This window comes from Pimephales promelas, chromosome 14 (assembly GCF_988280905.1).
Source record: "Pimephales promelas chromosome 14, fPimPro1.hap1.1, whole genome shotgun sequence".
NCBI lineage: Eukaryota > Metazoa > Chordata > Actinopteri > Cypriniformes > Leuciscidae > Pimephales > Pimephales promelas.
The window spans coordinates 7724079-7741086 of NC_142782.1; the positions used below are offsets into that span (position 1 = coordinate 7724079).

The window sequence follows — 17008 nt, forward strand, 5'->3', positions numbered from 1 at the left end:
TTAAAGTAGATGTAGCCAGATAGATAAATTCATTACAAAAAAAAAACAAAAAAAACAGCAATAAATTACCTTTAGTGGTTCAGATCTAATTATAAGAATCTATTATTAAAATTCAGAAAATTATTTTATGTATTATTTGTGTGTAGTTCTTGGTTTGAATTCAGGTTGTTTGGGACACTTTTTGCCATTGAGGTTACTGAGAAAAAGTGTCCCGATCAACCTGAATACAGCCCCATAAAGGTATCTAAAATCTGCTTTTATGTACAATTTCTTTATATTGCAAAATATCTTCTATCACAGGAAAGACAGCAGTCATAGTACCGTAAAGCCGTTTAGAGGTTTCCAGGTCACTATTATGTACTGGTCCAGGATCAGTTTCGTCTTCCACTGCTACTTTGCAATGACGTAACGCAGGCTCCCAACAGCTGATTGTAGAACAGCGATTTGAAGCGCCCTGAACTACGACAGATTATGGACTGCGACATTTCCGGTATTTTTACGGCAGCCAGGTTTCCTTCCACAAACAGAGAGGTGTTGGCTAAGACATGACATGTACACTTTACAACATGATACAGCAAACAAACAACGGGGATATACACTCTTGCAGACACACATAAGTACGTGAGGCAAATATTGCTTCGACGCGATAAAGTAAATCTTGAAGAGTGAACGCGAACTGGGTGAGCAGAAATGTGTTGACTGGTCAGCTGACTAGCCTGATAACACCAACTGGAATTAATGCAAACTCTCTGTTGACAGAAGTGGCTCGTTTGACAAATGTCTGGAGTTAATTTTGCGTGTATTTTAGCGGAAAATAACTGCAAGACCAAGTTCTTGAAAAATATGTGTGCTTTAGCGTTTTCCTCCTCAAGTTAAGTTTGATAGCTACTAAGTATGCCTGCCAAAGCTGTTTGCCACTCCCAGCTTTTATTGTTGTCAGGAAGTCACTGATGCCATAGCATATATATCTCCCAGCCTCAACTGAAGACAAAAGCAGTAGTTTATGTTTAAACCGTCAAAGAGCATTTGGAGCAAAAGGCACATCATGTGGCTTCAGCAGAGGTTAAAGGGGCTGCCTGGTTTGCTTTCGAGCAGCTGGGCCCGCCGTGTTTTGGTTGGATTACTGCTCTTCCTCATCTTCTACTGGTATTTGAGTTCAGATGGGCTCCTGAAGTTTCTAAACATGTCTAGGGAGCCTGGGGGAGCTGCGGGGGTGTGTTTGCAGACTGATCTTCACAGGTGGGTTTCGCTTGTTGACAGAGGGGAGGGAGTGGTTCTTAACCCCCAAACCAAAGAATCAGTTCCAGTTGTGGTCGGTAATGGACATTTTCTGGTGGATGTGGACTCTAACAAACTCTGGGTAGCTTCATCTTCACAGCCTGGGTCCGCACCGGTTCACCAAACAGACTACAGCCCGATAGTGCGGTTGCAGGTGCCAGGAACGCTCTCTGAAGCTCGGGGACTGATGCTGTGGTACAGAAAAGGCTCTGTGCTGTCCTCTCGGTGCTTCCTGACAACTAATTCTCAGTCTTCTCATGACTGTATAGTCTTACGCGAGGAATTTGTTGCGCATCGCAGCCGACCCAATGTTTATATTCAGAGGATTCACGTGTCAAACCCTACAGACCATGTGGTTTCGATTGACGTGGTCATGGAGACTCTTTCATTTAGGAGCACCATCGAGAAGATGGAGGACAAAGAATTCATACTGTCCTCGGGTAGGGTGCTCACGGAAAAGAAGGACACTGTGTTAGTGGTGGTGGCCACAAAGAGACTGGGCACCAAGATCCAGGTTCCTCCAAAATCTGAATACTCAGAAAACCTGGTGAGTGTGATTCACACGTCAGAGCCCACCGAGAGTGGGAAACTGGACGAGACTCTCAGCAAACTCAGAGAAGGAGTCAAAAGAGAGATGGTAGATGTCCTCCGAGCTAATGTGGAAGAATTAATGCAGGATCACCAGCAAGCATGGGTGGATCTCTTCATATCTGGCAAGTTGACCGAGTACAGTCTACTGACATAATTATTATTAATTGTAAATAATATCAGTATATACATTTCAGGTTTGCTCCTAAAATGTATTTTGTAGAATTCCTAATTAATGAATCCTTACAAAATCATTTCATGACAAATCAATATATTAACTTTTTTTTTCCAAAGTGTTTAACATGATATGAAAAAGCAAAACAAAAAAAAACAGAATATTTTACTTTTAACTCAAAACCTTATACATAAAAAAGTAAACAAGTTCATTTTGAAAACTGGAAACCATATAGCCAAATATGAGCATTGAGTGCTGTGTAAATTGACCTTATCTACCAGCCTCTGCTGTTTAGATTTTATTTTGAGGAATGAGATGAAGGAAAAGCTGATGAGGTCTGAGATGCATGTGTGAACTGTTGAGCTTAAAGTTACCATGAAATCAAAATTGAAAATTTGTATTTTTATGGAACATTTAGTGCACATCATTTTGCATATAAAAATAACATCTCTCCCTCAGCAACCTGTCACTCACACGAGATCACAGCAATTGGCAAACAATGATCCAATCAGTCCCGCCCTATTTTTTTCTTGTTTGAGAAGCTGTTTTTCTTAAAAGGAATAGTTCACTTAAATGAAAATTCTCTCATCATTTACTCACCCTCAAGTTGTTTCAAACCTGTATCAATTTCTTTCTTCCTCTGAACACAAAAAAAGGAACTTGGAAGAATAATGTACCCCATTGACTTCCATAGTATTTGTTTTACCTACTATGGAAGTCAATGGGGTAATCAACTCTCTAGTTACTCTCTCTCTCTCTCGCAGTCAAACATGAATTTAGTGTAAACAAACATGGTGGATGACGGACAAGAAGAAATGGCGATAATAGTGTTTGGACAGTTTTTTACAGAAAATTTGCCAAAAAAAGAAAACGGTTTGGGTGAATTCCTGTTATGCTGCTGTCTTGCTTTCTGGTTTGATATCGTTTTGTTCCATGTGATGATTTACAGAGTGTGTGCGCATTTGAGAGACAGCAAAAATGGTAAAAGATAAATTGGGGAAAATGCTGTTCCATTAATAACCATTTGAAGTCAATTTGTTAAAGGGTTAGTTCACCCAAAAATGAAAATTATGTCATTAATGCCTCTCCCTCATGTCGTTCCAAGCCCGTAAAACTTCTGTTCATCTTCGGAACACAGTTCATATTATTTTAGTTCAAGATATTTTAGATTTAAAACAGTTTCTTGATTATTTAATGTTTTGTTTGTTACACATATACGAGTTGCTTGGGACAATGCAAATATAAGGCCCAAAAGCAAACCTGCTGTCCAAATGCTGTTTCCCATTTCACATGTGAGCATAGAAATGATAAAGGCAGAGCAGCAAAAATTGTACCGTTTAATTCTAAAAAATAAATATATGCCTAAATATAAAAAATATTGGTGGACTAAAGGGAAAAAGTTTATGACGACCCATTTAGGCTTTCTGTTCGTGTTCACTTGCTTTAAGAAGCTAAAATGAAATCTTTCATAGTCTTTTTCTTCTTTACAGGTGTGGAAATCAGAAAGATCACAGATGCCCATACTCCATCTAGTCGTACAGTCAACAACACCCTATACTACATTCTGTCCACCTCCACAGCACCCCTGCTAGATCAGAGTCTCACAGCAGAAGAGCACGAACGACTGGAGTCCAGTCTGAATTACGCTGACCACTGCTTCAGCGGCCACGCCACCATGCATGCCGAGAACCTGTGGCCAGAGCGTCTGACCAACGTAGCTCAGATCCTGCAGCTTGTGAATCTCTGGAATTTGACTTTCCAAAAAAGAGGATGCAAGGTACTTGTTGCAGCCGGCACTCATGGTATGATGCAAGGCATGGTCCTCAGTTTTGGAGGTCTGCAGTTCACCGAGAACCACCTTCAGTTCCAGGCAGACCCCGATGTCCTTCACAACAGCTACTCTTTGAGGGGCATCCATTATAATAAAGACCTCATCAACCTGGCCGTATTGCAGGACGTCGAAGGCAAACCCTTCCTGCATGTGTCCGTCAAGCCTCAGGAGAAACCTGTGAAGCTGTACGCCTGCGAGGCCGGCTGCATGAACGAGCCTGTGGAGCTGACCTCAGAGCTGCGAGGTCACACGTTTCCTGTGATGGTCACCCAACCCATCACGCCTCTACTGTACATCTCCACCGATCTCACTCACCTGCAAGACCTGAGGCACACGATGCACGTCAAGGCCATCTTGGCTCACGAGGACCACATGGCTAAACAGTACCCTGGCCTGCCCTTCCTCTTCTGGTTCAGTGTGGCATCTCTCATCACGCTTTTCCACCTCTTCCTCTTCAAACTCATCTACAATGAGTACTGTGGGCCTGGAGCCAAGCCACTCTTCAGGAGTAAGGTATAGACTGCAACATGAAGACAAGCCAATTTGGGGGGTTGTAACTGTGGTGTATGTGAATCTCTTCTCCCCTTTTCCTCTTGCTCTCATTTTGTGCAACACTCAAATTCTGCCTTGCAAGATATTTTTACCTCTGGAAACTAAGTGACAATAATTGGTTTGGGTAACCCATCAAACTTTCAATCTGCTGTAATTGGAGGGTCGGGTGTGCTGGAAATAGTTGCCTGCAATCCTTAGCTTGGGTGTTCTCTCTCTCTCTCTATGAACCTTTTGATGAGCTGAAAGCACCAGTGCTCTAAAGACACTATTTGATGAGCTTTGTTTTTCCCACATTCAGTCTGACACAATTGGAACTGATTTGTGTCAAAGAAAGAAAAAAAAAAAGAAGATATTTATTTTATTAATATGTATGGAATGCTATTCCGCTTTGCAGAAGAACCATTTAAAGAACAATTTTTGAATGTAATTTATCTCTTGATTTTCAGCAGACTTTCCCATCTTTTATATGTAGTTTTACAGCTAAAAAGAAAAACTGTTTAGAGTATTTAATTTAATTTTATTTTATTGGATAGCAGGTGAGGTTTTGAATTTTATTTAATCTTAAATTTGTGAGTAAACTTTTCACTGGTGCCTTCAAGTCTTTCTTCTTCCAAGCTGGTTTAAGGGGTTTTGTTTCTTTAAAATCAAATTTCTTTGTTTTGTTTATTTGCCATATGTGGTTGTTCTTACACATGGGTCTCATGTTTCATTTTCAATGTCTAGTTGTTGGTATGAGAAGCTGTTGCTACTTTAGAAATCTTAACCAAATGCATAATTTTTTTTCATTGATCACATCCATCCATCATCCCAGAAAATTGTCAATACTGATGGCCATTTGGGTGAAATACTTGATAGCTGTTAACATCATTGTCTGTGCTACATGGTAGGGTGTGCGTTCCCTGCCAGCTTTTTTTTTTTTTTTTTTTTTGCAATTGCAATTGCAATTCGGTGCAATTTGCTCGCAGTGACTGGTGAGATTTTCTGCACCACATCATGGCTAATATGTTTTTTCACACAAATTCAGCTGTTAATCACAAAAATTATATATATATATATATATAAAGAAATAATGTGCACAAATGTCTTCAACAAAAGCATACACCATCAATTAACATCCTCAACTCACAGTAGGTCTGTTGTCTTAAGGTTTGTCAGTTATTGTTACAATATATATTTTTTCTTATGAAAAGAATGGAGTTTTTTCTTCCAGAACCTGATTGTTGCATTCTACCGGGTGTGTGTGTGTTTGTTTGTTTGTTTGTTTGTTTGTTTTTGGAGAATCTAAAAAGAATCAATTTACAGTCATGGGAATTACTAAACCTTAGGCTTTAGTTTTTGTGATATAAGAAAATGATTTGCAGGAACCTATATAAGGACATATGGTAAGTGGTGTGTGACTGATTGACATTTAACAACAGATGAGATGGGACAATTTAAAACAAACTATTTGCTTAATATTAAATATGTATTACTCTTGTAAATGTTTAAGTTGGCAAATTCAGTTTAACATGGTATGAAGTTCACATATGCACCGATATTGAGCTGCATACTCCGTTAGATCTCTGCCAACAGTTATTAATACGCTAGCTCAAAAAATCTCTTCTGTTTGTCCATTTATTATTTCATTGTTATTGTTATTGCTCTGCATTGTTTACCGTGTGGGTCTCAAAGCATTTTTTCCCACGTTAGAGTGAACAAAAGAATCTTTTTTTCCCCTTTTTTGTGTTGCATTTGTTTGAATGATGTTGTGTTTTGATTAAATTAGCAATCAAGAGTTAGACAACCTTCTTTCATTCATGACTTTCATTCACATTCATTAAGTTTTACATAATCTGGGGCCATACGGAGAAACTTTACTCATCACTACTGTAAAATGAGTGCCTCATCTGAGTTGCCTTAAAATGTGTCTCCTAGTATGTGTTACATACTCAAGATACATAGTTTTGTTCAATTGTGTATTAGTTCCTGACAATACATGGGGACAAAATTACAAGATTGTGGTTTGAAAAGTCAACTTGGATGAATCAATTCATTTTTCACAGAGAAAACCTTTTGTAACACGTCTAACCCTGATGCTGTCAATAATAATGTATCAGGGGCAAAGCAGATAATAGATCCATAGGATGGAGAAACTTCAACAGGTGTAAAATATGCCATGAAAAATAATAATAAAACCTAACTTAAAACTTTCCCGTTCACATCCGTTGGTACAGTTAATGTTTTGAAATTTACAAATGTTTAGAAACTCACAAATTGTGTTCACATCACATCAAATGTATTTTCCACCTTAAACATGCATATTTACACTTTATCTGTTATTTCAACAGGATGATGTTACTGTCTGAAGCCTAATCCAGTGTGCAGAAACATTAAATATGGCTCTATCTCTGGATGTCCTCTCAGGATGTAGCAGTGTATATAAGATAAAGATATGTTTTTCCATTTTTCTGTGTGAATTTAATAATGATCATTAGCGGGTTTTTTTTTTTTTTGAGAATTATACAAGTTGTTATGGTTAAAGTATGACGACTATTTAGAGGTGCTAAGTCATAATGATAAATTATAATCAATTATGAAGGATCCAAACAAGCCTTGTATTAATTCTTTTAACTTACAAGCACAATAATAAAACCTTAATGGAAAACTAAAACAAATATGCAACTCCTAAGCGTGCGTTCAAATCTGCATTGATTTTATGTGAATTCAGCTCAAATATATATTTTTTAATTGTGACAAAAAGGAAGCAGCAACAGCATCCATTATTTATTTCATCCCTAATATGACGTGAAACAGGTTTATATCCAGAAATAAAATGATTGTTGATTGGATTTTAAGATGTGGACATTGCACTTATTGCGATAGTTGAACACAAAAGAAGAACTACTTCCGTATAGTCTTTTTTTTCCCCCCATATGGAAGTCAATGGGGCCCATCAACTGTTTGGTTACCCATATTACCCCAAAATTCCTTCTTTTGTGTTCAGCAGAAGAAAGGTTTGGAACAACTTGAGGATGAGTAAATTATGACACAATTTACGTTTTTGGGTGACCTATCCCTTTAAAAATAATGCGAGATAGCTGTTGATTGTGGAGGGGTGAGATTTAAGTTATTGTAGAATTCTGATATACATGGATGAATCATTCACAATAAGATATATACTATTTAATAAATTGAAAATATGGTAAATGAATCTGTCTGGTTATAGTAGAAATACTGATCCATGCTAAAATAGCCGGGTTATGTTTATTTGAAAGAATATCTCTGAGCATCACTGATTTAATGACAGTGAATATGGAAGGGTAAAAGCATGTTTGAACAATAGCCATGTTTCTATACGTGCATTTTGGGATATTGCATAAAATAAATAAAATAAAACACTGGATGGAAATGCCAAGTAAATTTTGTCTTGAAAACATGCGCTTATTTAAGAAGACATTCACATAAACTACGATGGAAGCACATTTACAGGACATGGTGCTTTCACAAATGTTTTATGCGAAAATCCAACTTTAGATGTAAATATCCAATGACAGTTTCAGGCCACCACTGTTGTGCTCACATTACATGCAGATAATATTGGTATATGTCTGATTGTTGTGTGAAATCAGCAGGACTTAAGCCTTTTGATTAATAATGTTTACAAGAAAATAAATGTGGAATTTTATTTGTCATTAAGCAGATGCTTTTATACTTCATTGTAACTTAAGTAACACCTTTTAGACAGTCTATAGAGACACAATGCTTGTTGGTGATATTTGAATTCACAATCATTCTGTTAATAATGGTTATGAAGAAATAAACCATGGGCTTCCCCACCCAGTCGCAGGCTGCATCCAGTTTAATTGCACAACTTGCATATAGACAATATGCTTCATCATTTGGGTGGATAACAGGGCTCTTTTTCTTTTTCCTTTTCTTTTTTTTTTGTTCAAACTGCAGGTATGAAAAATTGCATTATTTTAATTGTGCAACGTTGATGTCTCTCTGAAAAAAGAGGAAAGATGCTCTATTGAAACAACTAAAACAATATGCTTACAATGGGTTTAATATACAGTAGTCAACATTTGAAGTGGATCAAAACCTGTTATCAAAGTTATGCATGAAGTTTGAACACTACCCGACCCGTTCTTGTCTTGACAACTTTGATTTACTTTTTTGATCCACTTCAAATGTTGACTACTGTATTTATGTTTGAGACTATGATTATATTGTGTAAGTCCAAGTGAAATTAAATGCATTCATAAAAAAATGACATGATCATGTTGCAATAAACTGTTTATGATTCAGACTTGAAACAAAAGGCATTCACTCAAGATGATTTTTGCTCATCAATTTACTTTATTAAAATGAGCTAATGCAACAATTATTTTGCATTTTGTCTTGACTCCATTTATTGTGTTCACTTCCTTGATAAATTTACTTAATCCTTGTGTTGGTACTAAATAATATTTGCTGCATCAGTGTTGTAACTGCACTGAAAATTGGAGGATCCATTAAAAACAGTGTATTTATAGTATTTTATGTCAGGGCAAATTCCAATTGGAAATGAGTATCCCTTTGCCCTACTCATTCCAAAGGGCAGATACTTTGAAGTGAGGACTTGTGTGTCATTATTTAGCCGTTTTGAATGCACTTCGTGAAGGAAGGAATGAAAGGCAATGTGACATTATCGTCTGTAATGCTACTTAACAATGGAGCATGATGTACTTCAGCCCATTAGCTATTCTTACAACAGGAGTTTCTTAATATTGCTGTTAATATTATTATCGCAAATAAACATTGATTTATGATGACGTAGCAAATGTTCTGTGCTTTATATGTGTGTGTTCCATCTCTCAACTTTAAAGCTGGCTGTCTGGTTTGGACACTGCAAGTCAACACTACCTCACTAAATAATAAACAAACTTTATTTTTAATTTATACAAGATTCAACTAATTTCTTAAAGGAGCTGTATGCAAGAAATGTATTTCGATTAATCATAAATACACATTCTGCAGTAATTTGAAAGTGATTGCAGTCCCAGTTTTCAGTTTAGTCAGTTTAATGTCATTTAAGTTGAAATGATTTGTATAGCTAAGTGGATTGTGCTTAAAAGGGTCATATAATAGTACATGCACTTTTACAAGTTGATTGTACTGTGTGTGTGTGTTAGCAGTGCCTGGACACAACCCTCATGATAAACCATCATGTTTAAAAAAAAAAAAAAAAAAAAATCTCCTTATGTTTTCCCGTCTCAGGATCCATCCTTTCTCCAAAACATACCCTCAACTGTTGTCAAGGCAACACTTTACATGTGTTGTGTCAAATCCCCCACAGAACAGAGGGGTGGGGTAACCAAATCATATTATCATTTAAAGACACATGCACTTAAATGGCGTTCTGAAAACAGCTGTTTTTGACCAGGTAAAATTAATGTTTTTTACAATACTAATGAGAATTTTTAATTAAAGTATATTACAAACTTTTCATTTAGACCCTAAAGAATCATAGCCTGGTTCAACCAGACTCTAGTACATTTCATTTGTACGGAAAATGAAATTGAGCGGAAGTGCGTAGGAGGGCGCAGCCAGGCTAAAAGAATCATTAACTTGTATAAAAATGGCATTATAAGACCCCTTTACAAATTAAAGGGGACCTATTATGCAAAATTCATTTTTTCTTAGTGTTTGAACATAACTGTGTGTTGGCAGTGTGTGTACACAACCCCCCTATAATGTTAAAAGATGAAACTAATTATTTCTTAAAATGTGATTGATAATATTTGACTGAATGATATTTAAGATATTATGATTACATGACAAATCAATAAGAGATATATAATTTTCATTAATTTCAAGTCATTGTGATCCTTTTCAAGTGTATATTATTAATAAAACAAATGTGTCATGTGTTAAGCTGCAAACATAAGTAACAGCCCATTCTCACCCCCGAAGCATTTTGATCATGCTTCAATATCTAACGCTTTAGGCACCCTTTAGCGTCAGTTAGATTCTCATATAACTTGACACCAGCTCAGAAACTCCAGCAGCCCAAGAATTATTAGGTTTCTTTACTCTTATGTAGAGTATCAGGACTCTGAGAGTTGGGGCTCATTCAGATCCACAGTTGAAAAGCTTTTAACCTTTGACTTTCATGCTAGTAATTCACCAGCGAGCGCCAGGGAGTCTGTTCCTAATGGCGTTCATTGACACTTTCATAGTGAACTGAGTTAAAACAAAAGCCTTCCCTTTCCGGCAAGAACCAAACGTTGTGTACACACACACACACACACACAGCCAGGGGTCAAGCCTCAAACAGACCGCTATCTCAGTGCCAGGAGGCACACTCCAAAACGCATGCACATAAACAGACATTCCGTCATTGAAATCTGTAACGTGACAAATTCTGAAAAGAATACGATATATCACTACATGTGTAATCATGACTTCTCTAGATGTGTCAGACAAACTCTAATGACCTAATGTTCCGGACTGTGCATACTATGGGTAACCCAAATCGGATGTGACATATTTGGTCTCTATAACCTGGCAATCAATCTATTTTAGACAATTATAATTAATGTTTAATTATAATTCTTATGATTGATTACTGATAGTAGAATTGATCTATTTTCGCTGAACTGATCATAATTCGTTGTGCTCGGCTGTCCAAACAAACAGTGTCGGTGTAACGCTCACCAGCTGGAGAGCCCCTGAGAGTCACTAGAGGGCACTCCACACCAGACGATCATGTTTCACTCACAAACTACGTACATTTCCCATAACTCACTGCCCGGACTCATCAGCACTCATCTCATTCACCTGTTTCTCATTATCTTGTTTAGTTCACACCATAAATACCTGGTTTTTACATTCACTTATTTCGAAGTCTTGTTTTACTGTTGGTTGCAATTCTGAGCGTTATCCTCCCGAGTTTGATTCCTGTGTTTGACCTGTGGATTGTTTATCGTTGCTGACCCTTCTCTGCCTGCCCTGACCCTGGACTGTTTCACTGGACTCTGATTCTTTCTGCCTGCCTCGACCCTTTACTTGTATCTGGTTTGTCTCTGCCTTGTCTCCATTGCCCTGTATGCTGTTGTTGATCCCTGCCTGTTTGAAAAATGCTGCGAATGGATCCCCTTGTGTCTTCTGCATCATAACAGTCAGTAACTTTTCCCTTTATGGGTAATTTTATAATTTGTAGGTGATTCACCAATCATGATTCATGATTATTAAAATTATATTCCTTGTATCTGAGCTAATACGAATATCCCCAAGTTTCCCTACACTTGATATGCTGTCTTAAGTGTAATATTACAGTTATTTGTTCGGTGTATATTCCATTATTATGTTATAATTACTACTAAAAATATTCAACGCATTCTCATCCTTTAACGTCATATAGAACGCTATATGACAAAACGGCGCTATACTACGCACATGGCACCCGTTATCGTTAATATAACACGCGCTGTGAGGGCTAAGTTTAGGTGTGGGGTAGGGTGTGCGTGTCATATTCACGCTAAAGCATTTATAACGCCTTGGGTTTGCGTGTTATATTAACGATAAAGGGTGCCATGTGCGTAGTATAGCGCCATTTTTGCATATAGCGTTCTATATGATGTTAAAGGATGAGAACGGGCTTGATTGATTTCTTAAATTGTTTAATTGGTTTTAGTTCTACAAAATATTTCATATTGCAGTTCAAACACAACCATTCACACAAATACAGTTTAAAAGATTAAACGGCTACATACATAAAAAAATAAAAAGGGCCTAAAAGATAAATACTTCATAAATACTCTTGAGCTGCAAATAATAACTTAATATTTATTTGAAATTGTCCTGTGACATCCAATGACTTGATTCATCTAAATTTAAATGTTGAATAAGTCCCCACATATTATCAAAATTGTTTTTGTATAAAATTCCCAGACACCTGCTTTGGCCCCAAAATCCTAATCCTTGATATTTTTACTTGTTTTTTCTTTTACAAAGTACTCCATACCCCCGTGCCTGCCTGATCATAAATAAATATTCCCGCCTCCTGAGACTTTAACATTGCTACAGTGGTGCCGAAACCCTGGAGGAAGGAGGAGCGTGCTGTCAAAGAGCCATCACCGCTGTGGGATTTCCGCAATGCCATTGAACTGAGAAGGATCTCTCCCCATGTCTCTCGTGTCGGTGGACTGGAGGAACTTGCTGCCGTTCGCCTGGGTTGTGGAGGGTCGGCTGCCATCTGAGAGCGAGTGGAGTCATCTCCGTTTGCCTGAGGCCGGAGCCTGCAGTACACCATGATGAGGAGGAGAAGGGAACAGGAGATTCGCTGCCGGGTGCCCGAGGTCAGAGGAGTCAGGGGGCCGTTGACCGAGGGGTGTCCATCACCACAGCCAGACATGATTGCTAATGAGCTTCACCGGTCTCGAGTCGCACGGAGGAGTTTCAGGAGGATAGGAAGGAAGGGACAACAATGAAAGATGGGAGATGACTAGGCCTGGGTTTTAAGTTTACAGTAGTTCTATTTTATGCAGCAGTCGTACATTAAGGGCTGCCATTTTATTTACGTTTTGACTATTTTGTATTTAGGTGTCCCAATCACGTCCCTGGCAACAGTTATAGAATCATTGACCTAGGCATGTAGATGTTTCAACAAAATTTTTTTGAAAGAATGGGTAGAAGCTCAGTGAATTCAAGCATGTTACCGGGATAGGTTGCCACCTGTGTAATAAGTCCATTAGTGAAATTTCCAATTTATTCAATATTCCACTCGCACAATCAGCTCAAGAACAGTGCGTAGAGAGCATCATGGAATGGGTTTCCATGGCTGAGCAGCTGCATCCAAGCTTAACATCACCAAAGGACAATGCAAAGCGGGATGCAGATAATTAATACTTATAAATCAGTGTATAATGGATTATGAGTATGCACATTGAAAGAGCAATTGGGTGACTTAGCCTATGAGGAATTATAAAAATTAAAGGGGTGGTAAAGTATGATTTCACTTTTCTAACTTTAGTTACTGTGTAATGTTGCTGTTTTAGCATAAACAACATTATCAAAGTTACAAAAGCTCAAAAGCAAAGTCCAAAGCAAAGGAAGATATTTGCTTTCAAATAAAAGGACTACAACAAATGGCTGGTAGGGACTACACAACATTCCTCTAGGGTAGGGTTACTAACATCACCAACCCTAAAATGTACATAAACCCCGCCTCCGGGAACAAGCAGTCCATGTAGAGGAAGAGTGATTGTATTAGAGTACAATTGTGAGTTATCTCAAACTTTAGCATTCATCTTTTCACATGCAATAGAAACTCAATGGGTCTCATTCATGACACATTCGAGTAAATATGAGAGTGATTTGCGCGTAAAGAGACCTGAAAACTCTTCTCCTGATTCACAAATACTTCGTACTTCAAACCACTCGTATGGCATGCGCTTGCACGTTCATTCTAAATTACCTTAAATCAGGCCCATTATATGGCCCATATATACTGACATCTGTGGATGAATGCGAATGAAAAAGAAAGATTTCTCGGATGCAGAAATTGAAGTTTTATGATCAGAAGTTCATTCAAAACGCTACATTTCATAAGAGTACATAGTGGCCTATCAGGTCCTAAAAAAGGAAGCTTGGCAGCATATTACAGATGAAGTTAATGGAGTTTCATCTGTTAATCGAACAGTTCCAGAAGTGAGAAGAAAATGGTTCGACATTAAGCTTGACAACAAAAAACGAATTAGTTCACTTCGGAAAAATCATATTCAAACTGGAGAAGGACCGCCATCGATCACCAGATCTGCTCAAAATGTTTAAATATGTACCCCAGTGTTGTAGTACTCGAGACTCGGACTCGTCTCGAACTCGGTCTCGAGACCATATTTTAATGGTCTTGGTCTTGTCGGACTCGTGTCCATTTGGACTCGGAATTGACTCGTACTCGAACATTTTTTTTTTAGGACTCGGAATTATTCCCGAGTCCACTCGAGTTCAATTAAAAATATTTTTCATGATTATTAATGTATGTTAATAAAATATTTCTTTAAATGAATTGACACGATTGGTGATTTTCTAGTGCACAACTGCGCATGACAAATTGTAATAAAATTACTTTTAACACCACCTACTATGTGGCCTTTTTACCCTAAACTGATCATATTTTTAAAACTCTAAGTAATTTAAAACTCTATTTCTCTAAGTAAATAAAAGTAAATTAGGTAATCAACCCTCACTGGTCTCGGTCTCGACTCGGACTCGACCGTCTCTGGTCTCGGACTCGACTCTCTATGGACTCGGTCTTGACTCGGACTCGACTCTCTCTGGTCTCGGTGTCGACTCGGACTCGAGTGAGGTGGTCTCGACTACAACACTGATGTACCCGATTAAGGTGAATTAAAATGCAGCCTTATTAATGATCAAAACGTTCGGATGTTAAGCGCACCATTTGAAGTGCAGCTGTACGTCTATTGTCAATATCGTATAGAGATCCTGGAAAAAGACCAGAATGTCTTAGTGGTGAAAGAGAAATAAAAGATAAAAGTACAGATGAAAGAGGGGAAGAAATTTGAAGCAAAAAAAAGGTTCAAAGCTATAGGTTTAAACTATTAACAGATAAAATACTTGTACACATTAACCAATTAACTTGTACTATAAATGTAACATTTACCACAAGATCAACAGCACTAAAGATGCTTCTCAGTACTTCAGCAGCTTAACAGCAATTAGTTGAGGAGTCTGGTTGTCCACTTCTGCATAGAACTTGTTTTCAAGCTGATATTAATAATTCTGTGGAATTCTGCAGCAATCTGAAAGCAAGCATTCAAACAGAAAACCCTTTTGAGGGCCAAACCCTCAAATAGTGACAACTTTAACATGCTATATAAAAATATGTAGGGTTTGAGGGTGAAGTTGGCTCCAGTCCTGTTTTGCCCCCTCGTGGGTTTTGTTTTCTGTTTTTGTCATTAATAAATCCCTGTTTTGAGTTACTTGCTGTCTGCTATTGGGTTTGTCCTTCATCCACATGACACGTTGGTTGCCTGCTGTACCATCAGAGCATAATATCGTTCACCTATCTGGACGAACTGCTTCCGACTTAAAGGAGAACTCCGGCGAACAATGAACCTTTGGTCTAATAAAACATCGGTACATAGTCAACCGTTCTCTGGGATTTGTTTTCATGATAATCGAATGCAAAGAGTTTTATCTCTAAAAACTGTTTAGCGTATAATGCTAGTAATGGGGGCATTGAATAAGTAAAAAGAAATCACTAGTTTATACCACTAACAAGGCTCAAAATAGCCCCACACTAACACAGTAACATAATGAGGCTCCATTCATGCAAAACGAAGCATTGAGAACTTTGTAAGTGTACAGACCGTTTAATAAGAAGATACTTTATGAAGACAGTCCACTTCGCGTATACAGACAGGAGCCATCTTAAAAAATAGGCTCGATAAGTCAAACCACGAACGTCGTGCTGAGTGATCTGAACTCTATGAAGTTCAACGAACTTCTGAACTGTATGAACGGCGTTCGGGGATCGACTTATCGAGACTATTTTTTAAGATGGCTCCTGCCTGTATACGCGAAGTGAACTGTCTTCATAAAGTATCTTCTTATTAAACGGTCTGTACCGTTGTTGGTGGTTTCCTACATAAATCGCCAGAGCGGTCTGAGATCACGGAACCTTCATGTCCTGGCAGAACGCCTGCTTGAATGGCAATCTTAGAGCAATCAGCGTGTGCCAAGCCATCTGAATGTGGGTCTAGACAGGCTTTCCAGGGACAACGTTCCCCCAGGGGAATGATCCCTCCACCCTCAGACAGTTCAGCTACAGTGGGACACCTTTGGCAGAGCTTAAGTCGAATCAGGGAGAACGATTCGTCTGTGCTTATAGTAGCTCCGTAGTATATAGTAAAGTAGCTTCTGGCCGAACCAAGTTTGGTTTCTGGAGCTGATGCAGCTTCAGAGCTTGGCTCCGTGGCCTGTCCCGTTTAGGAGAGATCTCCTCTCACAGGCCGGGGGTATGAATTGGCACCCACGACCCGAGCATTGGGCTCTGCACATGTGGGCCATCAACGGTTACCTGTCAGTCTCCCCGACGGAGTGTTAAACACGATTACACAAGCTAGAGCACCCTCTACTAGATGGCTTTATGCTTCCAAGTGGTCAGTGTTCTCAGGTTGGTGCTCAGCTCGCAACCTGGATCCACAAGAATGTGGGGTGTCGGAGGTTCTCTCCTTCCTACAGGAGCACTTGGATAAGGGTATCCCCATCCACGAATTCCACGCTCAAGGTATACAGTATGTGGCAGCTATTGCTGTGTTTGTCAAACATTCGCATGGCCAGTCACTGGTTAGGAATGACCTTGTAGTCCGCTTTCTCAGGGTGACTTACACTTTCTGTTAGCCCGTCGTGCCTTCAATTTGAGCCTAATGACTCCAAGGTCATCCTCAAACCAAGACATGGTTATGTCCCCAAAGTACTTGCCACTCCTTTTAGAGCGCAAGTCATCTCCCTGTCAGCTCTTGTATGTCAAATGTATTGTAGCTGCACTGCTTAAATACAAAATTAAAGCTTTGAATGCAAAGATAAGTAAAGTCACT

General features: G+C 38.5%; 1 protein-coding gene across 1 annotated transcript; it reads left to right on the forward strand.

Moving 5' to 3' along the window:
- The first annotated feature begins 475 nt into the window (after positions 1–475).
- On the forward strand, positions 476–7797 carry kiaa2013 (KIAA2013 ortholog). The gene is made up of 3 exons (XM_039669522.2): positions 476–1991; positions 3532–4385; positions 6752–7797. Exons 1-3 carry the CDS (start codon positions 1004–1006, stop codon positions 6767–6769), a joined length of 1860 nt encoding a protein of 619 aa, XP_039525456.1. The 5' UTR covers positions 476–1003; the 3' UTR covers positions 6770–7797.
- Positions 7798–17008: the final 9211 nt, after the last annotated feature.